This window comes from Athene noctua, chromosome 25 (genome assembly GCF_965140245.1).
Source record: "Athene noctua chromosome 25, bAthNoc1.hap1.1, whole genome shotgun sequence".
Taxonomy (NCBI): Eukaryota; Metazoa; Chordata; class Aves; order Strigiformes; family Strigidae; genus Athene; species Athene noctua.
The window spans coordinates 5132885-5156383 of record NC_134061.1 but is presented as its reverse complement, the minus strand read 5'-3'; the positions used below and the strand labels follow the sequence as shown (position 1 = coordinate 5156383).

Genomic DNA, 23499 nt, shown 5'->3' with positions numbered 1-23499 from the left:
GAAGAACTTTCTTGGCTGCTGTGTGCAGACATGTGGCTGTGGGGGTGACAGGGTGGCCAGTGGCCTCTTTCCATCTTGCTCACCCATGTGGGTGCTGGGCTCAGCCCATCACCTAGGCTCCAGGGCTCTTCTCCTCCCTTCCTGGGACATTGCTCTGGGAGAGCCTCTGCAAACCCAGAGTCCCCCAAGCCTTTGGTTAACCCTGGCCTGGTAATCTCAGGGAGATGCACTTGTTGCCTCACCATACTCAGGGCCGGGTTAACAAAGACAGGTATGACTGGGGTGTCTCAGCTCTACAGATACCCAGAACATGGGACGGAGTCAGCGGTACCCTCCGAGTACCTGCAGTATTGCAGCAAGGCCACTGAACACATCTCGAGGAGCTGCCCTTGCCCATCTGCAAGCTGGCCCTCAAGATTTGTCCTCTTAACAGGAGACAGTCTGGAAAGCCCCCAGAAGAGACCGGTATGGACACAAGTCCAAGACAGAAAACAACCTGAATGGTCATCAGCAAGTGTAAATCGGCTTCACTCACCAAGTAACAGCAGAGCCAGGTGATGCTCAGCCAAGCGCTCGCAGCGCACAGCACACGGGGACTCCCTGCGCAGGGATTAGTTTGGAAACAAGGAGCTTGTGCACCAAAGCCAGGAAGCAGCCAGCTCTGGGACAGCCGGTGCCAGGGAGCCAGCCCACGGCTGGCCCACATCCTTGTAGCTCCAAGAAGTTAACACGGGGGGAGATAAACCAGCACCCAGCACTTCAGGAGCTCTAGAAAGCAGATGCTGTTGCACACACAATCCAAACCCATCGCAGCCCACAGAAAGCACAATCCTGTAGCACCCCCTCCTTACTACCTTCGCCCCAAATCCTCCCGGGACACAAACCAGCACCCAGAGGCTGACTGCACACAGGACAACCCAACCCTCTCCATCTCTTGCTTATTTATCCCCATGAGGACACCCAGGGTGGGGCAGGATGGTGCAATGAGACCAGCTGGGACCACAGGGTTTGGGGATGAGTCACAACTCCGTGATGGATTCGCAGTCACGTGCACCCCAAGTGCTGTTACAAACACTGTCCATCCTCCAACTGTTACTGCTGATCCCCGTGGCAGCCCCGTCTCACCTGCCCAGGAGGCCCCTAGGGCCATGACATGGGTGTCACTCTCCCAACCCTACCCCATGCCCCACAAAGTCCCCCATATCAGGTCCTCTCTCCACCCCTGCATGCGTTAAATATGTTTTCAAAAAACAAAATCACATGGGCTAGGAGACCCGTTGCCAGGACTTTATGTATTTTATTCAAACCCAGCCCGAGGATAGGGACACTTCGTGCAGTCAGGACAGCATTTACACATCCACGGAGGACAAGGAGTTTTATGAGGATGATTAAATACCAGAGTCCTTATGCCCTCTGCGTTTCCCACCTCTGTATGCCTGACTGCTCAGCCCCAGTGGTGGGACCACGGAGGAAAGGAGGAGCAGGGCCAAATCCTGCCGGGCAGGGCAGAGGGACCCCAAACAGCTCCAAAACCCCCTGGGTGCAGGCTGTGACTCAGGAGGTGATGTCAGCCTGTGCTGTGGTGGCGGTGCCATCCACTGTCTGCTTTGGTTTAGCTGCAGGATATCTGTGCGCTTTCTTTGTGTGTGATTTTTTGGGGGGTGATGCTTGAAAGTGTATGGGGTAACACGGTGCTTTGTTGTAAAGTCTGATAGTTGCGGAAAAAAAACTTTTCCAGCATGGTCCTAGGGATGTCATGACTTGAAAAAATCCCACTGGGTGTTTATTTCCTATTGTATATTACCCGAATGTTGAAAAACAGTGGGGAAATTGAAAAAAATCAGATGTGAAATGTTTTTTTCCTGCCCACAAATAGCACAGGGGGTGGAGAGCTTTGCTTTAAGTCATGCACATGGGTGATTTAACAGTGTGCTGAGCAGGCCCTGGAGCTGCATTAACGTTTTCGAGATTCTATGAGTTTCTAGCAGTAACTAGAATAAACACCCTTCAGTTGTTTCAGACAAAATTAGCCATTTTATAAACAAGTTTATGTCCCTTTCTGTAACATGATAATGTGCTATTTAAGAGCCTGATGTTTACTATTCCCAGATATATTGTCGTCCCTTGATACTTTGCTGTAACTACATTACAAAGACTATCTGAAAAGACAGGTAAAGTCTCCAAAATTTCTTTCTGCAAACAAATGCCTCTTATGACATCGCTGTGGGACGCTGGATCTCCACCACTGCGGCGGTTCTGAGCCCACCATAAACTTGCCGTGTTTTTAGGCTGCCCTGTTTTAAAGGCAGGTGGTGCTAAGTTTTCATAAAAAGAAAACACTACCAAGAAAAATATTGAGAGTCACCCCAATCCTTTTCCCACTCTATTTTCAGATAATGGTGGGCTCAGAAGACTTAGAGAAAGAGGAAAAAAAGCTAATTCTTCATTTTCCAGCATTATCCTTCGAATTCCAGAGTTTCTTTAAACACTTGGCTGGGAAGTCCCATAGGCTATGAAGCTCAAACACCGGCCTCTCGTCCGCCAAGTCCGGCAAGGACTGCTGCCTCCTGTTAGTGACATGTCCCCTCTGTGCCGACTCCTGTCACCACTGTGGTTTTTTACCCTCCTCTGGGTGTGTTTTGTTCCTTTGCCTGAAGTGTGGCCCAAGCCAACTGCACCGGCAGGAATGTAGGATGCTTCCAAGCAGCATCTGTCATCCCGGGGAGCCGGGTGAAGCTCTGCTGCCTGCAATTTGCCCGATACCCCGCAAAAGGGATGGACTCTTGAAAGCCCTTGGAAAACAGCGCCAGAGCAAGCCCAGGACTGGTGGGTGCCTTTCCCCGGCCAGACCAGGGACACTGAGATGCTGCAGCAGGTTCACGTGTTTCAGGTGCCATCATGGTCCCCTAGGTTGGTCCAGCCCAGCCCAGGTCATCCGCTGTGTGTTACCCACAGGTCACCCACAGCAACAGTAACGGTTGCGTGGGCCAAATGCAAAAGGTGATGCTTGATTTTAAGCACATGAATGAGTTCACTGCCATGGGAATGATGCTGCTCTGCTGCTTTCTGCCTGCTAGAGGCTGCCTTTCTCAGGCAAACCAAGAGGAGGTCTCCACGCCCTCTCCAGCCCCTTTCCTGGCAGCAGCCAACCCACTCCCTGCCTTGCGATGCACTTTGGGACAAGGACACCCGTGAGCCGAGGGCTGTGCCAGCGCTCAGGGGATTTACACAGAGGGGGAGAAGGACGTGATGCACAGTCCCATGTTTCATGGTGTGCCGCAGCAGCACCTTCAGCAGGGCCCCAGCCGCAATGGGTGCTCTGCACGTGCCAAACAAGATGCTGCTCCCTGGCCCCAGCTCCTTGCAAAGATGCAGCCAAGCCCGTGTCATTGGCGGCTTCATTTGGAGACCCAAATCCTTAATGCTGAACATGCTAAGGGGACACAAACCTCTAAACCCCCCCGAAATACGTGCCCTGCGGAGGTGTCTCAGCTCCTGCCACCAGCATTAAGTTAATTTAATACAATTCACCGATTGTTATTGTCCTGAATTCACTCGAACCCTGGCACTTCAATGCCTGTTTGCCCGCAGCCCTACCGAGGGTACCTCGATGTGCTTAAAGGTGGGGGTGGCATACATACACTGGAAGCTGTGAAGTCCTCAGATACTCTCCCGGGCCACAGATGGAAATAGGAGGTTGCAACATCCTGCAGCAACGTGCTAACCCCCTCCTGCCTGGAGCCTGGGGATGCAGTGGTGTGGGGGGGGAGGACACCCCCATCCCCACCTGCTTTCTATCCCACTGTCTCTACTGACCCCCTGGAGGGGATTGCTGGAAAAGGGACACCAGAGCGGATGGCTGCTTGGGTTTATTTTGGGGGCGTTTTGGCTGCGGTGGAGACTCGAGCAGGCAGGGAAGGGTTAAAGCAGGACCCTGCGCTTGCCCACTGCCCACTGCCTGCACTCGGGTGTCATCCAAAGCTCCCTCTCCTCCCTGCCAGCAGCTCTCATGTCAGGCTTGGAAAAGATCTGAGCAGTGCTGCTAAGGCAGTGAGTGGACAACGTGGGGGAAGGGAGGATGATGTGGGGCCCTAATGACTTGCTACCTCCCACGGGGTCCCTCAGGGAGCAGGGGGGGTCAATGATGCAGCCACCTCTGAGGGATGCCAGGAAATACACGGCCCTGAGGCTCCTGTAGGGATCACCAGCGCGCAGTGCTGGGAGCAGGTCCGATGCTCCCACGGGATTTGCAATACAGGGGTCCCTGAAGCACCCTGGGGCTGGAGGTTGTCCAATTTCCTCTCACAGTCTCTGTACCCCAAAACCCGGTCCCAGACACCCTGCGAGCCAGGACCAACATGGTGCACCTGCAGCCATGACCGCCCTCCCCACGCCCAGCGTCAGGCGCTGAGCCCTGCACCTCCCCTCTTGCCCTTCAGCTCCCAAGGGATCTTGTTCAAATCCACTTGGATCGGGAGAAGGGGGACTCAAAGATGAGATGTTCCCAAGAGCTGTATAAATAACCAAGGAGGGAGGCAGCTGGACAGACAGACAGGCACAGAGGCTGAGCACCCGGCATTTCCAGAGCTATAGCTGGGATCTTTGCCCTCATAAACTCCCCAAACCAAGTTCTCCCCCCTCATCTCCTCCATATAAATGACCTCATTAGTCCAACCTGCTGAACGCAGGAAGGATGCTGGATGGTTTGTCATTACCTGTGGCTGCTTGGTCTCCTACCCCCAAATCCAGTCAGTTTTTCCTTAAGTGAAGATGGAGCTGCCCAGTGGCTCCACAGGGCCCTTTTATCCTGAATGATCCTCACTGGACCCTTATATACCCACTGGAAAATAGAAAATGCTATTTAAATATTAGCACAACCAAAGCAAGGCAGGACTCTGTGTCCTTCAACCAGTTCCTGTAAATATGCCCTTCTCCCCTTGGACAGTTACAACATCAGGGATTTTCCTATCCAGGGCTAGAGGAGGCAGCTCCAGCACTCACAGTATCAATCCACTGGCTCCCTGTGAGGATCTCTCCTGTATAACGGGACCGACTGGGGTGTCCCGCTGTGCCCAGGGTTTTATGGAAAAGTTGCCCCTCTCTGATATCCGCTGTTAAATCTTTTGCAGTGCATTTTGCTTGCTGCATACCCAGGCTGATCCCTCACACCTCTATCAGCAGCAGTGTGGGCAGGGGAGGAAACGCCTGTGATTATCTGCAAACTTCACTCTGCAACTCAGCACCGGCTCTGGGGAGCAGAGAGTAGCGATGCGGGATCTGGCTGAGGGGGATGGTTGTGAGTGGCTGATTGCCTCTGGATAAACCCTGAAATGTCACTGGGGGTGCACAGGGCTCCCTGCACATGCAGAGAGTGATGGGATCTTTGAACAGCCCCATGTACCCACTGCATGCATGTGGGGGGATTCAGCACCCAAAAAATGATCCAAATCCCACCCACTGCCTGTTTCTCCACTGCCTGTGGGGGGCTCTGAGCCCTGAACCCCACACTGGGCTCACCCTGCCTCCCTGTCACTCCAAAGGCTGTGTGTGTGCACCCCGCTGCCCCTGCGTGTGAATAGGGAAATGATGGCCCCCCCACTTTCATGTCACCTCGTCACCGCTGTTTCAGCACGGCAGAGGGGTCCCACCTCCCCCCATATCCCCATGGGGGTCCCTCCCTTCTCCCCCACAGGGGACAGGGGCTCCGTGGGGACAGGCGCCTTGCTGAAAGGAGACACTGCAGAGCACCCAGCAGACCTTTCCTGCAACCTTGGCTTGGCCAAGCTGAGGTTTATATTTAGATCTCCAGGAGGAGAAGCCAGGAGAAAGGCGACTTGTGACTTTTAAGCCCTGCCTGTAGCTCCCTTACTCTGAGTGGGAAGGTGGCTCAGAAACCGGTTACCTGTCACATCCCCCACTGTCCCCTCTCATCCTGGCAGCGGGTCCACGGCCACTGAGGGTCTCGTGGCTACTGGCAGCCTCATCCCTGTGCCCTGCCCGCACCTTTGTGGGGACTTTTTCCCCCCATCACAGGCTGTTTTTCATGCAGGGGTGTTCAGCGGGTGTCTACAGCCTTAAACACTACCACAGCGACCGCGAGGGTTGTCCTGCTCCCATCCACCTCCAGTGAATCCCCGGGCATTGCTTGCACCACTCTGGGCACAGCGAGAATGACAAAGCCCTGAACATCCAAGACCCCATAGACCCTGCCCGGTGGCCTGGCATCAGCCCAGGAGTGAACCCAGTACTTACTGTTGGGTGGAGAGAGCAAAATCCCAAGGAGAGACCTTTTAGGGCCAGAATTTCCCTCTCCTTCGACTCCTAGAGGCTTTGGCTCAGTGAGTGCCTGTTGGCAGAGCAGCTGCTGCTGCTGTCAGATGGTCATGAGTGAAACCTGAGGACATGCAGGGTCCTTCAGGTAGCCTCGGCCCGTCTCAGCTGTGGCATTTGTCCCTCGCTGCGCCAATCATGGGGCTGGCGGCGCCTGCAGCCCCCGTGGCCGCATCGCCCAGCGCTGCTGGGGTCCTGTGGGCACGGAGCATCCCTGCGCTGTGGCCACTCTGGCCATGCTCTGGGCTGGGGACATGGCCACCCGGAGCAGTCACGGTGGTAGAACAGGGCGTCCCAGATGTTGAGGTGACTTTGGGCTGGCTTTGGCACCAAATGGGACGTGGGGAGGTGGAGGGGAGGTGGGAAGGGACCCTGCCAGCACCTCCCCATCTATCTCTCCCAGAAGTGACATGCAATTGGAAAGAGCAGAGGGACAACTGCGAGGGTGGGGGGGAGTTTGGTGCCAACTCTGCTGCCAATGTTGTCTCTGAGCTGGTGGCACTTTGGGAGTGTTATTCCCGTTGTGCAGCACCCAGCACCAGCCGCAGCTCCTCCTCTTGCTTGTGAGCGAGGGGCATCTGTCATTTCTGCTTTGTTCCCCCCATGCCTGCCCTTCGCTGTTGCCTAATTTTGCACCAGCACCGTGTTTCTTTCCATGTCAGGAGCATCCGATGGCCTGGAGGACCAACAGCCATGCAGTGCCACCCCGCTTCAACACTGGCACCCCTCACCCTTGCTGCCCACCCTGCCTGGGGGGACCCCCGGGGGTCTGAGCCAGACCAGGGTGGCACAGGATAGTGCAAAAGGAAGGCTTGACATGTGGTTGTCTCCTCTCTTGTTCTGCCTGATGAGGCCTTTTGGGGCTCTTTGCATGCCCAGGTAGTTGCATGGGTGTGTAGGGTGCACAGGGGGCACCCAGGGTTGGGAGGAGAGCATGGAGGGGTGCTCAGCTTGTAGGTCTCACCCCTTTTGGGGTGCATGGGGCTGCGTTGGGGGTGAAGCAACCACCCCAGCACCCAGCCTGGTCAGAGGAGACTCATCATCTCTCCAACACCTCTGGCTCTGTACAACTCTTCTGCTGATTATCCAGTCCCAAAATACCCTCTAGCACCTTTCCCATGCTGGTGTGGGCTTTACTGGAGCTGAAGCTCCTGCCCTCTCCAGCCTGGCTTCCCTTCTTGGTGCATTCCCATGGAAATTTGCCTTTGCCTGCCTCCAGCCCCTCACCCATGGGGCTCCTTGTGCTTGCTGGCATCCCACGCAATCAATAAAAACAGGGCCAAGACTGTAGACCTGAGCACCCTGGGAGCTGGGAAGTGAAGTTCCTTGATTCGATTCTGCTTTTCAGTCAATAATTTTCCTTTTCTGTTCGAGTAAATAAGGCAGCTCAGGAGACCAGGTTCAGCTCTTCAGGGAGAGGTCGTGCAGCATGGGACAGAGAATTCGCTCTGCACAAGAGATGCCAAAGGTGTGCTTTGGGAAGCATAACGTTGATTTCTTCAATTAAAAACAGATCCCAGGGCTCTTTTTACTGGCTTGGAGCCCAAGCCAGGCTTGGAGAGGCTAAACAAGTTAATGAGAGAGTGAAGAGCCCCATGTTAGCTCCCAGGGACTTGCTACAACTAGGGCAAAGAGCACTGGGAGCCCGTGGGGAGCTCAGCAACGAAGAAACAGCCTATACCCACGGGAAAAGAACATTCCCTGTGCGGTCGGTGGCTTTGTCTGGTGAGGAGGAAGGACAGGGACAGGGACATCCTCCTGCTGTGGATGCGGGCACTTTCCACATGGTCTGTTGGTCACAGCAGGAAATTCAGGGAATGCTTAGTGGGTCCCATCAGCTGCCAGCTGCCCCAAACCCGGCCTTGTCACTACTGGAAAGCCTGTGCAAGCTGCGCTGGTCTTTTTTCCCTTTGCTTATAGCCTAGAGCAAACCTGTGGTGAGGCACAGGAGGGTGGAAACCCTGGGATGTGTCTCCTGCCCTTCTGAAGCTGGGGGCCACCCTGGGGTGCCCAGCCAAGCATTGGGCTGGCACGAGGGCACAGCTCTGCCTGCAAAACCAGCTAAATCCCAACCGGAATGGGAGCTTCGGGTACCCGGGGGTACTCTCAATGCTAATTTGGGTGCTAAAAACATGCCCTTGGAGTGACAGCAGGGGATAAAGGCTATGCTTGGCATAGCCTGTGGGACCCTGCGGTGTTTCAGGTGCCTTGGTTTGTACCCTTCCCTGAAGCCCCTGGTGCTGGGTGCATCCAGACCCTCGCCCTGCTGTGGGGCTGGCTACATCCATGGCGGTTCTGTGGGGCCAAGCTCTGGCTGTTCTCTGCGCAGGCAGGACCTGGGCAGAGTCAGAGCTGCCTGCACAGAGCAGGGTGGAAACAACCTGCCCCAGCGAGCCGGGGCGTGAGGAAGGAACATTTGCGTGGAGAAATCCCTGAGCCGCAGCACCAGGAACTTCCCAGAGCAGGGGTGAAGGAGCAGGTGCAGGCACTGGCATCGGGGGCACCCTTGGCACCCGAGAAGGGTGGCCTGGCAGCCCCCGGAGAAGCAGGGAATGCAGGCAGGGAAAGAAGCAACAGGCAAAGGCACAGCTCTCCCAGCCCTAAGCCTTATTCCCATCCCCATCGCTGATTAACCCTCACCTGGCCAGAGCTGCAGAGGGCTACCCTGGGAGGTCCCAGCCCTGGGACATGTGCGGGGCTGGGCGCACGCTCCCCCAAAGCAGCGTGGCCCCCTTACCTTACTCCCTGGGTGCTCTCAGGGCCCCGAGTAGAGTCATTGGGTGCTGGCACCCAGGCCCAGCGGCTGGCAGCCCCCAGGACGTGCCAGGGTCCCTCCACGCCGGCTGAGCCTTGTGTCCAGGGCGGTCTGCGTGGGGACACTGTGCGCTCCAGGGCTGACACCCTGGATCCGATGTCAGCGCCCAAGGCAGCCTTGCGGGGCCGCAGTGCCACCCACCGGCTCCAGGCAAAACACCCCCCTTCTCTCGGACACCCCTCTGCCCGAGGGGAGGACAAGGGACCCCCAGGGATGCCAGGCTACTGTGGCACCTTGCGCCACGCTGGAGGGGAGACGGGGAAAACCTGGCCCTGCTCTGCCTGGGCTCGGCTACCCCAAATATGTGGTTGTAGAGCACGGCCCACGCTACAGATGCAGTGAACCCTTTTGAAAACCATTTCTGCAGACTGAAGGGGATGCACAGGCCCTGCGGTGGTGGCACATCAGCCCTTCTGCACCCATGGGGGGCTCCTGCCCTTGCAGGCTCCTCTGCGCACTGAGGAGGCCACAGGATCAGTGCCCAGTAAAACCCAGGAGGTCATTTAGGGTGCTAGTTTAGCCCCCAGAAAAACCCATTTCCAGCTAAAATGAATGCAAAACCCAGTGCTTTTCAAAGCTTTACGGCAACTGTGACATTCCCACTGAGCATCCCCAGCCCTGGTGCAAGCTGCTGCTGCTGTCTGCCTCACATCCCCGCCAAAACAGCATCTTCCTTGCTAATGATGGAGAGAGATGTTTATTCACCTGTGGGTTCTTCGTGGCCGCAGGCAGGCATTTATTTGGCAGTTGCTGTGCTCCTCTGGAGGTTTCCTGGTTGGAGAAGCAGGGTGTTGCTGGCCTGAGGGGTTGTTTAATGAAGCATCTTCCATCTTACCTCAAATCAAGTCTGGGGCTCTGTTTCCCTCTCAACGCCTCTTTGTGAAACCAGACAGGATCTCTGGAGATCATGCAGTCTGGAAAAGGGCCAACACATGGGTTTTATTTAAGGAAGGACATGTGGCTCCATGAAGAAATTACAGGAAGTGTGAGAAACTCTGCTGAGATCGGGTGGCTTGGGTCTTGGGAACATGGGAGAGGCCAGGAGGTTTAGGGAAAGGGCATTTGAGGCCTTTCTTGCTCCTGGAGACAGCATTTGCCAAGGTGGGAGCTCTGCCCAGGGAGGGCAAAGGATGCTCGTGGGAGTGAACATGGCCAGGCTGTGGCATGGTGGTGGCAGTGCTGACCTGGAGAGGACGCAGCACCCCAGCACCTCTGGCACAGCCCATTTTGCAGCTATCTTGTGTTCTTCCTCTCTTTCCTCCTCCACCTCCCCTCCATGGGCTTGCCCAGAGCCTGGCTGTTTCACCAGACAGAGAAAAACCAGATATTTCTCCCCCAGGGAATATTTCCAGGCTTTACAGATATTGTCAGGTTTCTACCCTCTAGCAAGCCTGGTACCAAGTCATCTGGGTTTGTAGAGCAAAGCAAACCTCTGAAAATTGATGCTGGGTTTCAGAACAAGATTTTTTATTGAAAACCTCACTAGTCCCAGGCAAACGACTCCCCAGTGAAGAAGAGTGAGTCCTACTGTTTTCAAATTGTCCCATCGTTCCAGTGCAGAGCCCCTGGGAGAGGTGCAGAGCCCCTAGGAGCTGGCATGGCTAGGATGATGGACCATCTTCCCTGGCACCAAGCACAGCTGAAGCAACAGGCACGGGAGAATGGGAAACATTTTGGAAAGCAGGGGATGATGTGAGTCATGAAACCATCCGGAGTCTCATGTAGAGAGCTGTCAGTTTTCAGCTGTCTTTCAATTTGCTACTCCCACCCCCAGAATGGTTCCTGGGGGCTGTGTCTAGGCATCTTCCCATAAGGGAAACAGTTTTGTAAACCAAAGCAGGAAGGGGAAAAAGCGCTGGGACCACTTTGGTTTTTATTCCAGTGCCAAATGAAAAATGCTAAATGTCCTTTGTGAAATGAAATTTGTGTTTCCTACTCAGTCCTGGGGCAGAAAAGGTGGAGAATCTCCCTTACCTTTTCCTAAAACACTGACCAAACCCTGAAGGGAGCTTTGGGCAGGTGAGAAACCATCATGGATCAATGAGAGATGCCAGTACCTGAACAGGCAGAGCCTTTTGCAACAGCCATTCACATCACCCTCTGAGGATGCCAGACCCAGAATCTACAAAATTCTTTTTATTGTGTTTCTGGAACCATAGCTGTGGAGCTGCACCACCACCATCACTGTCCTCAGGGAAGTATTTGCCCCCAAACGCTGTCCTCGTCATGCTGTGAAGTCTTGGGTTGCCAGGTTGAAGACGTTGCTCTCCATGGATGACTGCCACTTGCCCCAGTTCCTCTTGATCTCAGCCTGGACCTGAACCGACACCACAGACCGGTGCTGTCACCCAGGGGCTCCCACCAGCACCCGCGGAAGGGGCACGAGCTGCACCCTGGGCTCAACAAGGGATTTGGGGTGCAAGAGAGTGGGGACCCTGTGCATGTCTGCATGCCCATGTGTGCACGCATGCATGGTTGTGTGCATGCAGTGCTCATTGGGGCGCACCCTGGGGGTGTCTGTGTGCCCATGTGTGTGGCTGTGGTGCCCAGGGGCTTGGTGCTGGGGGGACACTCACCTCTCCATTCAGGAAGCAGTACAGCAGAGCCACCAGGAACCCCTGAAAAGGACAGAAAGAGCAATTTTCACCTCATGAAAGGGGCTGGATCCCTCTGTGATCATCTTCTGCCTGCCTTTAGCATCCTCCCACACCTCTTACCCCATCCCACAGGCAGTAGAGGTATGGGATCAGTGCAAGTTTCTCACCAGTTCACATCCCCTGTGCTTTGTCTCTGGTGTCTGAGGGGAGCCTGGGACACAGACTGCAAAGCCCCAGCTGCACATCCCAGGGTCTCCTGGTGTGATCTTGGGGTGGGACAGGATGGGTACATGGGGTTTTTGCCTACCCATCTCCCCAGTCTGTACCTGGTAGGAGCCGAGAACCAGCTCGAAGTACAGCCGGGCATCCACACCGATGTGCTCGGGGAAGAGTGCAAACACCACATAGTGTACCCCGAAAAGAGGGATGAGGAGCAGCGTGGACTTCGTCAGCCTCCTGCGGAGAGTGGTGGCATGAGCAAGGGCCTGGATGAAGGTGAGAGTCCTGCTGCCCTGGAAGACAAGCCCTTCCCAAGAACTTGGTCTTAACCCAAAATAGGTTTTCCATGAAAGGCAGGTCTTGGAGGCTCCAAGGATGATCCTCATCTCTACTCCTCCAGGGAAGGGTCCCTGCTGCCCTGGGTGACCCCAGAAACCGGGGTGAGGGGAGCTCCCTCTTGACCAAGCTAGCCCTTACATGTACTGTTGCTTGTAGTTTTTGCTGATGTCTGGGGACCGGATCTTCTGCGCTAACATCCTGGTGACATTGAGGAAGATGAGGAAGTTCACCTGCCATGGGACACTGTACCTCAGGTGCTGCACAGACCCCTGGTCAGGTGCCCCTGTCCATGAGGGACCCCCAGCTCTGGGGCCGGGCTGCTCAGGGAACATACTCACAAATATGGCCAGGAGGATGGGAGCCTTGATCACCCACCAGTAGAGACTGGTGTAGTCGTCCCAGCACCTATGGGAGAGGGGAAATGGCTCTGCCACCCACTTGCACCCTCTTAGCTCAGGTCTTGCTCTGCCACCCCCCCCAGCCCCCTGCCCTGTTTGCACAGCACCTCTTGCAACAGGGCCTAGCCCCACCAGAAAATAGAAATAACATTAAAATGAAGTGCTGCCCCACTTATCCCCTCCTAAGCCTCCCAGGAAAGAGGTTTGTCCCCTGGGATGTGCATGGGGCACCCGTGGCTGAGCTGGCCTGGAGAAAGACGAGGGGTGGCTGCTCTTACCCGTGGTTGTCGTACTGCAGCCTGGTGACCACCCACACGCAGACCGTAAGCATGGGGACACCTGCAAGGACAGGACCCAGGCAGGGATATGGAGTCACCCCAATTCTCTGGGGAGCCCCTGTACCTCCCCTCCATCCCTTGTCCTGAAAAACACGTGCCTGGGACAGGTCTGGTGCTCTGCAGGTAGCAGGAAGGTGAAGGTCTTTCCTCCTTCTTCGGGTTTTAAAAGGAGATGGTGCCCACTGAAGGTGATGTGCCTGTCTGTGTGTCACCTCCTGGCCACCCTCCTGCCCCCACTCTGTGCTCTTACATCTAATCTGGTCACCTGAGATGAGTGTTTCCAGCCCCTGGTGGATGTGGGGAGAAGGAAGGACCTGATTCTGTTCAGGATGGGTCAGCAGCAGATGCTGCAGAATCCCTTTGGTCACTGTTAGCAAGTGTTTACCCCTTTGAGTGGTTTTGCACACATGTCATGAAGTCAAGGATCAGGCCATGCTGCCCGGCCAGCTCCAGGGGCTGGCAGGAGCTGGTGGGTGCCCCACTGAGCACAAGGCCATGCAGAGAGATGCTGGTGTGGGGGCACATGCTGAGAGCAGCCATGGGGAGCACCGTGATGGTGGACCTTTGGCCAGGCAGATCTCAGAGCAGCAACTCCAGGCACCTCAAAAGTGGTGCCTACCCCCCGTCTGTGTCAATGGGACCTCACTGGAGGGGGGGTTGATGTGCCGGGGGGCCCCACACTCACCCCAGCCGATGAGGATGTACCACCAGATGTACCTCTTGTCGGAGGTGAAGGTGAGCAGCAGTAGGGTCTGCAGGTACATGCCCTCCACCAGCAGCCAGTAGAAGTTGGCCAGGACTGAGTACTGGAAGAAGGTGATGGCTACTTTGCAGTTCACCTGTGAGGATGAGGAAGGGGGAAGGCTCAGCAGTGCTGGCTGGCATCAGAGCCTGTTCTGGGGGCACAAGGGATAGTCTACATCCCCATTCATCGGCTTGAGGAGACCTGTGATGATCTTTCAGTGCAGCCCCAGAGATGTTGCACTGGTCCCACGTCACCTGCAGTATTTTTGGCTCTGCCTGCGCAGCATGGGCTGATGACTGCAGGCCATTATTGTAGGACCTTTAGAAACCCGTGTCTACTGGCATCCACACTGCTGTATCTGGGCTGCATGCGGGGAGTTCTGTTTCTATTGACAACCCCAAATCTGCGCATCCAGTGGTGCGAGACCTGTTTGCTTGTACGTGATGCTGATGGGGTTGTGCAGAGCTTTAACCCCTCTGGAAGAGTCTTTCTGAGAGCAGGGAGAGCTCTGAGGGCAGAGTATGTTCTCTGCAGACAGGCCCCAGGCAGGGATGCTGTCGTGAAACTCCTGATGTCCACCCAAGCCAGCCTTTTCTCCCCAGGTTCACAGCCTCTCTCTCCCTCCTCTGCACTGCTAAATCTGCTGCAAATGTAGCAAAACTCTCCCTGATCAACACATGGTGCCTGTGCTGGGGCTCAGCATCTTACCGTTGACATTGTGCAGTGGTCGATGGACTCATCTGAGAAGAGGACAGCGTCCTTGATGAACACGGCAGCCCCACGCAGTATAAAGGAGGTGAAGAAGTGGATGTGGATGGAATTCCTGGTGCAATGCAGCTTCCTACAGGAGGAAGAGATGTGCTGTGCCCAGAGAAGGAGCAGAGAGAGCAGATGGGCAGAGAAGCTTCTCCTTCAGGAGCTGCTTCCCTAGGTGAAGCCCAGCTGAGGGGAGTATGTGTTGGTCATGGTCAAGCACAAAGATCTGGAGGAGGTTTTCCTGCTCTGAAATCATGAAGGACAGTGTTGTTCTGTGCTCGAGGCTGCCGCCTGGAGACAAGGTGTGCTGGACAACATTCTCCAGCCACCTCCAGAAAGCACCCTTCTGCAGCACAGCGAGGTCTGCAAAAACTAAGCTTGAAAGGGCAACCTGAGGGCTTAAAGTCTGCGTGTCAGCAGGAAAGGACAACGCTGCAATTTGTCTCATGTCTCTGTGGTTATCTGTGTTGGCAGGGATGGTATCTGGCTGCTCTGGGAAGGGATTTACCCTGCTCATGATTTACCCTGCTTTCCTCCAGCTGCAGCCCACGGAGCCACCAGCGCTGAGCCCTACCTGAAGCAGGAGAAGATGCCGATGGCCAAGAACAGGGCTGCCAGGGACGTGGAGTAGCCGCAGGTGTAAAGCACCTTCATGGTGACAAAATAGCCTTTCTGGAAGGGAAAGCACAGCAGAGTGAGGCAGCATGGGCTGGGAGGTGCTGGTCTGCAATGGGCAGGGAGGTCGCAGGGTGATGCCTCAGCCCCTGCTCAGATCCCTCCAGGCAGCCCAGCAACAAGAATGAGACCAACAAGATATTCCTGAGAGCACTTTCATTTTTCACTGCCCATCATCATGGGTCAAAGTGGGGTAGGGTGATGCTAGGAAGGGTGCCCCACAGGCCCCGGGAATCCACTTGCCTTGGCCTCGGTGTCATTATTGCTGCCAATGGCCTCCAGCTCACAGGCGTTGTAGTAGGGAGGGCTGGGGAAGCTCCACCCCGACTCCGTGCAGTTCCTCTGGATCAGCGCTGCAGCAACCAGAGGGGACCTCATTAGAGTCACCGGCATCGCCTCTGCATCAGCACCCCCAGAATGTCCAGCCTGGGGATGGCACCTTGCTCTCTGGAATGGAGCCTAAATCCCAGGAGCAGCAGCCCAGCTGTGACAGCAGCGTGGCACCCGAATGGCCTGCTGCTCCATCCTGCCCACCCAGATCACATCTCTGCCCTCCAGAGCTCTGCCTGGAGATGCCAGAGCATCTTTGAGCAAGATGTGAAAGCAAGCATGAATCCTCATGTTGGGAGGGAATTAAGGCTGAACAGGGGCTTTTTAATCCTGTGAGGGCTTCAGCAAGCCTCTCCTGAGCTGTTTCTGCCCTAAAGCAGCATTTATCAACCCTCCATTGCCTTTTCAATTATGCCCAGCCAAGGAAGCACTTGGATGCCATGGGGGCAGGTCGAGTGCTTTCCTTCACACTCTGCTGCCTCCAAGATGGATGGAGACAGTGACTCCCTGGGGAGAAGCATCCACCCCAGGAGAGTGCCCAGAATTGAAATAATCATGATCTTATGGTGTGTTTTTCATCTGCATGGCTTGGAGCTGTACTGAGCAGGCCAGGAGCAGTAGGCTGGTGTGTGAATGGGGAAAAGAGGGCACCGAGCAGCAACAGGAGTGTCCTGGTGTCACCCAGTTGGAGGATGAGGTCCCCAAGTGCTCTACCCAGAGGGGATACTTGGTGATGGGTACTGGGTGATGAAAGGGCTTGGGGACTTCCCTGGCATGGAAGCACCCTGCATCTCTGCTTTTGCCTGTCCCCTGCTTGGATTGCAACATATGCTAAGCTTTTGGATGGGGCAGGAGCTGTGGGACTAGAGGGGAAGGGCTGAGGTGGCACAAGGATCCCAGGCAGGCAGGGGTGGGTGCAGCTCTGCCCTCCATCCCTGGGGATGAGCGATCTGGGCTGGACTCAGCACTGCACCTTTGGACTTCTTGAAGATGTGAAGGATGTCAGGGCAGGTGACAGCTCGGGACTGGCCGACGGACACGGCTGACCAGCAGCTCACTCCATCCCACTCGGTCAGGCAGCCTGGGGAGGGACAGGACGGTTAGTGCCACTGGGAAGGGACGTGCCTGGGACACACACACACACACACAGAGCCCCCCGGTCCAGGGGCACAGCCCCCAGCAGGCATGGCTGCGCAGATGTAACACGAGAGCGGACAGCAGCCAGTCGTCACCCGATCTACAGGGCCATGCCGTACCCCCTCAGGAATTAGGAGCATCCCGGCTTCAGTTCTGGGAATGACCTCCCCCAGTGCTGAGATCTCCTTTTAGCCCCACGTCGACAGGACCTGGTATTTCCTGGGGCTACATCAGACCCAGAGATCCTGCGAGGAGGTTCCAGGGAATGAGGCTGTGGGAAAGGCTGGGACTTTCCTGGTGGCATCTAAAATAATGCAAGGTTTATGCTGGATTTCCGCACCCAGCCGCCGTGGTGGCCCAGCTCAGGACATCTCTCCAGCCCGAAGGAGGAGGACAGGAGAAAGCACTGCAAGATTTGCTGGAGAGCCATTAGCTTAAACATGTTTTGCTTTTCTCTCTAGCACTAAGTTAATCTTTAAATGACTTTTCAATTGCCTTGGAAATGAGCATGGCCGAGCAGATGTGGGGCCTTGAAGAATTAGCACTGCAGCACACCGGGATAAGACATAGACATCACACTTCCAGGACAGCTCTCCTTCTTGCGCATGTACATTATTAACCTTGTAGATATACATTATTAACCTGGAGCCACATCTATTCCCAGGCAGGGAATGTGCACTCAGACAAGTCTAATTAGTTTTCTCTGATTTCGGCAAAGCCGTCTGTAGGTATCTGGCCAGGCTTGGAGGGATTTACAGGGCTGTCATTGCAACACCAAGGTACATCTTAATTTTTTTTTCTGTAGGATAGTGAACAGAGCACAGCTATTGGGACTGTTGCTGAGAGTGGTTGCTTCATTTCTTAGGCTCTGAGCAGAATATCTGGATGTGTCTGTACGGCAGAGCCATCTCGCTGTATATAAAGGCACCTCTTACTGTATGAACGAGCTCTTCCAGCACAGTGAGTGCTGTGGGACCACTTGGCTGGGAGACAGAGGAGCAGCCCATGGCACAGGGATGGAGCTGGGATTCACACAGCTCTGCGGTGCAATCCCAGGGAATAATTCCATTTGAATGGGAAGAAAAGTTTTAAGTCCCCCTTCCCACTCTGTTTCCCTCTCCCAGGCTGCTGCAGCACCTAAAAAACCCCCATTTCTTAGAGCTGTGCAAAATGGGGAACAACCCTCCCATGGAGAAGAGTCATGGAGGCAGCCTCTGGGGGTACAGGGCAAAAAAACATGAGGAAAGGAACTGTCAATGTGTCTCACTGCCCACTCGCAGGCAGAGCTGTGCCTTCAGTGTCGCCGTGTCGTTGGTCCCCAGAGGCCACCACATCTCCATGCTGTCCCCTGTCCTGGGCTCCCAGCCAGAGTAGCCCAGCAGCCTGAGGTGTTCCGTTTGGATCAACCCAAAACAACCTGCTTTATTCCAGTTTTCCCTGTGGGAGGCTGAAACATCCCCAAGGTCAACATTATCCTTGTGACGTTCTCCTTGATGTGGCCAAAAAGAACACTTTTTCCCTCAAAATGCAGTTTGATGAGAAGTTCCTGATCAGCCTTTCTATTGGTTAATTATATGCAAACCTGCCAGGGCTGTCTCCTTATTCCTTGCTGCTCTAACAGGTATCTGGACACCTCCAAAAGAGATCACTTGAGCCTCACCAGCAAGTTATTTCTCCCCGGCTATTTCAGAGCGTTAAATTCTGAAAGCGCCAGAGCAGATTTTGAAGTGAAAACACTGAGACACGATCTCTAACCAGTTTTAGGGCCCCACACTGGGTTCCCCAGCAGAATGCTGAAGCCTGATGTCCCTGTCCTGTACCTTCACCACCACGTTCAGGGCACCTAAGCCTTCCTCCTCATCGTCACTTTATGCCACTCTCGGCAGCCCCCTCCCCATGCTGGCACAAGCAAGCGAGGGGGAAGGGATAAATTCAGTTCAGGTGGACAGCAGAGGCAGCAGCCAAGCCAGAAACCTGGGATTAAATACTGATTTTAATTACGCATTCATGTCTTTTGCTTATTTTCCTACAGTGAGATTCCTTCCCCCTGGCTGGCATGATCTGGTCTGCAAAACGGACTTTTTCCAATCAACTTGGCTTTTCTCTGCTAAGCTGGATGAACGTTATATCTCTGCACAGTTACTTAAGCAATTATGCACCTTAACATGCATTTATTGAGATGCTTCATTCCTACATTTGTATTGGATGAAACCCACTGAATGACGCATTTCTTATTCACTAGGTGATAATTTTTACCCAGAATTTGAGCCAAGCTGCTTTTGGATGGAAATTGAAATGCAATTAAACAAAAATGTACAAAAGCAGCGCTTTAAAACTGTTTTTCAATTAGTTAATTGGTTTAAAAGTCCCAGACATGTAAAAATGAAGTTGCTCAAAACATGTTTAGCATTAAAACTAACTGAATTAGGAAGGAAAGAAGGCATGAAGTGGTGACACGCACCATGCAACACTCGCGCTGATGGCCAGGGCTCTGCATTGCTGTGCCCGCAGCCCTGCCTGGCCCTGGAGTGTTGGTGTAGGAGGGATGGGAGTGAGGCAGGAGGCTCTGCTCGGGGCACGGACCACACCATCACTGCCAGATGCTGTAAACTGGGAGGGGATTCAGCCCCTGTGGATGTTTTCATCCTTCAGCCCACCCATACCCCCTGACTGCAATCTCAACCTTCCCTCTCTCTCTGCAGCAGCATTTTTTGGGGCTCTCCAGGGATGCTCCTTAGCCTTTGCTTTGGTTCTGCTCTCCATTTTTCTGAAAATACTTGCTTTTCTGCATCCATGTGTGCTCTGCACCCCTCCTACTACGGATCATCCTCCAAAGACCCCCTTAGCAAATCTTCCCCCTCCTCCTGAGCTCACACTCACCTTGCTGCCCAGGGGGTCCAGGGGTTGCTGGCGTCTGGCTTTCACTCTTGATGATCTCCAGACATTCAGCTTCTTGCTCTTGGAAATAGAGGATGATGGAGCAGTCGGGATGTGTTGCTTGCACCTTGCGAGGGGGGAAAGGGCAGACAGCAGGATCCCAGGTGTTAGAAGACCTGAGCAGGCACCAGCCAATATTCACTATTTCTGCAGCAGCCAGGCCCAGGAGAGCCTATCTATGTAACTGTGCTTTTGGACCTTGACATTTCCTTAGCTTTCCACTGTTTCCCTTGTAAACACCATAAAGAACCACCGCAATTATTTCCAATTCCCTCTGAAAGCATGTGATGCTTAAGGCCACCGCTCCGCCAAGATGCAAGCGCCATGCAGAGGAGCTGAGCTTACAGAGGGGCCAACCCCCATCAGCAGGGCAGAGGTAAGCACGTTCAAAGCCTGAGCAAGAAAACCATGTAATCAGAGATTTAAGAAAACCACCTATTCAGGTATGTCTAATCCTTCCCTTGCCGGCTGGGTTTTGCTCACTTGTGTTTTCTCACGTTCAGGCTTGTGTGTTTTAATCGCAGGCGCTGGCAACAGCCGTCAGAGTACACCCTTCTCCTGTTCCCCACTTCGTTGGGGAGATGCTGCAAAAGGGGCACGCTGACCTCCTTAAAGCTTTTGGGTTTGCTAGCAGAAGTGCTGGAACACCAAGGAGTACGCCTCGAGCCCTCAGCTCCCCAAAATGCCAGGATGTGGTGGCTCAGCACCCTGGGATAGGGCTGCCCGGGAATCCCAATTTTTGACTTTGTCCCCTTGGCTTCCAGCTGGAGAGCTGGGAGACTGAGGCTGAACTGAGAGCAGGCCATGAATTTCACACGCTCATTCCCAAGCATCCATGCCCATGGGGGGATGTGGTGGGGGCTGCAGCATCCAGATACAGGACATTTTTGGGGCAGGGTTTTTGGGCCAAGACATGGGAATTGGTTGCTGATTTTAGTTGTGTGGACAGAGATATAAAAGCTGGACAAATAGAGGGATGAGGGTGGGCAAGTGGACCCAAGGGCTGGAGGGAAGTGTGGGGCACTAAATCATCGCTTGGCTGAGCCATGTCCTTCCCTCTCCTGTCCTAGTCACCATGCAGCCACTTCTCTGGGGTTCCTTCACCTCCCCCAGGAGATTTTGTTTCCTTTTTGTGCTGAACATGAGATTAATTCCTGGTCTGTAAAATGCATTTTGGTGATGGCTGCTGGGCACAGCACTGAGAAAGCACGCTGCTTTGTGGTAGTGATGAAGGACCGGGACCAGGCAGAGGTGCCACAGACCCTTTTACCTGCAAAGTGACTGGTTTTTATTATTTACAGTAACCTGGCTGCCGGAGCACTGGAGCAGGTAATATGCAGTGCTCCCTTCAGAGCTTGCTTCAGGGCAGGCAACTCCTTGCCATGCCTCAGTTTCCCCATCTGGGAAGGGGCCTGATGACATCACTTTTCTTATAAAGCCCTTAAAGCCTCCAGCACTCCCCCAGCCCTGCTTGCTTTCCCTGCTCTTTCCCCTTCCTCTCTCTTTTTATTTCCCTTCCCTTCCCTTCCCTTCCCTTCCCTTCCCTTCCCTTCCCTTCCCTTCCCTTCCCTTCCCTTCCCTTCCCTTCCCTTCCCTTCCCTTCCCTTCCCTTCCCTCTTCTTTTTTTCCTCTTTCTTTGTCCTTTCTCTTTTCCCTCCTTCCCTTTCCCTTATTTTTCTTTTCCTTTCCATTATTCAGTCTCCATGTGAGCTAAAGAACTTGTGGAGCAAAGCATGGCTGGGAGAAATCCTGAAGGTTTTGCAGAGAAATGCTGAGCCAAAGCCCTCTCCGGCCTGAGCCCTCCACCCTCCGGTGTTTGAGCAATTTGACGAGTTCAGGATGGGTTTGCCAGTGTGGCTGCCCGACTCACCATGCATTGCTCCTGCAGCACAACTGCTCCATGTCCCCCCCATTTCAGTGGGGGCTTGGTGCCAGCTGTCCCCGTGGGTCTGCCCGAGGACGGGGAGCACCCCACGCATGGTCCTGGCCCCCTGCACCCTCCAGCCATCCCAACCTTCCACCTGGGGATGCTCCCCCAGGCCCTTGGGGTTTGGGGCTCCCTTGAGGTGTGTAGGAGGATGTGAGCAAAGCCCCCGCCAGCACCCACGTGGGGATGGAGGGGACCGTCCCTGAGGCAGGGCACAGTGGGGTCACCCTCCCCGGGGATGTTCTGGAGCTGAACCCCGAGGGAGCTTCGCCGGCTGCGCTGGCCGGACCCCGAGCGCTGTCCCAACCCCGGGGAAGGCAGGGGGGTCCCAGCATCACCCACCTCCCTCACTGCCCGTCCCTGCGCTGCGTTTGAGCAAATCCTCCCCCAGAAGCAGCAACGAAAGCACCTGAGTGGGTGCAGCGGTGCCGGCAGCTCGCAGGGCTGCGGCTCGACATCACCCCCGGGTCGGACAGGGGAGGGATGGGGACAGGGATGGGGATGTCCTGGGCGAGACCTGACCCCTGACCAGGACACGCCACCCCCCAGGGCAGGCTGGACCCTGAAGTGGCTGTCACAGGCAGGGTCCCCCACCCTCACTGCCCACCCTTCTCCCCACCGCAGTCCCGTCCTCCCTGGGGACACTTACCCAAAGCATCGGGAGTGCGAGCAGCAGGACCAGCAGCATGCGGGTGCCGGGGGGCTGCCATGGGCCCCCCATAGCTGTATCCAGCCCTGTGCTGTCCTGGCCACAGTGTCCCAGCTCAGTCCCCGAGGGGTGGGGGACAGCCGAGCTCCTCCTGCATGGCCCTGCAGGTGGGGGGCTGCATCAGGACCTCGGCTCCCCGGGGTGACCCAGCACCTTCCTCCCCCTAACCCCTCTTCACTGCTCCTTCCCAGCCCTGTCCTGCTCCTGGCCCCCTCTGAGACCCTTTCCTGCAGCGGGTGCTCAGTCCCACTCAGGTCACCCCGACCCACTCCCCGTGCCCACCCAGCTCTGGCTGTACCCCCCACCTTGCTGTCCCTGCCCAGTGCTGATGGGCTCTGTCTCTCTGTGAGACTGAATGTTACAGCTCCTGGATCTGGTAATACGGGAGGCTCCACCCTCCACTCCCCCTCCCCATGCAGCCGGCTGGATGCGAGGAGCAGCACGGGGGGGACAACCCAGCCTGGCACTGCCCAGCCTGGCACTGCCCAGCCTGGCCACTGCCAGGCTCCCAGCACTCCCTTACCTGCTCCTGTCAGAGACCTGGGACGCCCCAGCTGGGCCCAGGGGGATGTGCAGGGGGGACACGGAGCACTCTTGCCTGCTCCTTGCATGCTGCTGAGCTGGGAAACTGCTGGCTAAAGGCTGTGGGAAGTGGGGGTGCAGGCAGGATGGGGTGCAGGGGGCATGCTAAGGGCCACACTGCTCCCCAGCTGGCTCCACGTGGGACCTGGGACTAGAAGAAAGTAGACAGCTCAAAGGAGATGTTGTGATGCTGCGACTGTGCACACACATGTACAAATACATGCCCTGACATGCATGTGCATGCCTGGACACATGCATGCACGTGGGGTGGGGGCAGCACCGCTCCTTAAGGCCCTGCCTGCACAGGAGGCTCTGCCAGCCCCAGCACAGCAGGCAGCGCTGCCCACACCCAGCTGGGTCCTGCCTGCTCACCTCCTGCCTCTCCTGTCCAGAACACCCCAGACCCCCTTTCCAAAACAAACCCCCTGCCCAGAAAGGCCCAGGATGGGCACCAGGTGTCTGGCAGGCAACAGGCAGCTCTGCAAAATAACCTTAACTCTGCCCCAACTGAGGTTTTTGGTCTTGGCTGAGGTTGTGGGTTTTGGTGGTTTGGTGCTACCAGGACGCTGGGTGCTGTAGCCTTGGTTCTAAACCAGGGCAGAGCAGAGGGGTGCTGGTGGACCCTGGGAACAGGAGCAAACCATGATGGACACACACCTCCCTGA

At 55.4% G+C, this 23499-nt stretch overlaps 1 protein-coding gene across 1 annotated transcript; it reads right to left on the bottom strand.

The window, feature by feature from the left end:
• Nucleotides 1-11080: 11080 nt before the first annotated feature.
• Nucleotides 11081-22539, bottom strand: LOC141970280 (vasoactive intestinal polypeptide receptor 1-like). The gene is made up of 13 exons (XM_074926738.1): nt 22193-22539; nt 19560-19683; nt 16516-16623; nt 15456-15565; nt 15112-15209; nt 14490-14622; nt 13722-13875; nt 12977-13037; nt 12639-12705; nt 12439-12530; nt 12069-12198; nt 11722-11763; nt 11081-11462 (listed from the first exon to the last, which is right to left on the bottom strand). Exons 1-13 carry the CDS (start codon nt 22262-22264, stop codon nt 11370-11372), a joined length of 1284 nt encoding a protein of 427 aa, XP_074782839.1. The 5' UTR covers nt 22265-22539; the 3' UTR covers nt 11081-11369.
• Between the last annotated feature and the right edge of the window lie 960 nt (nt 22540-23499).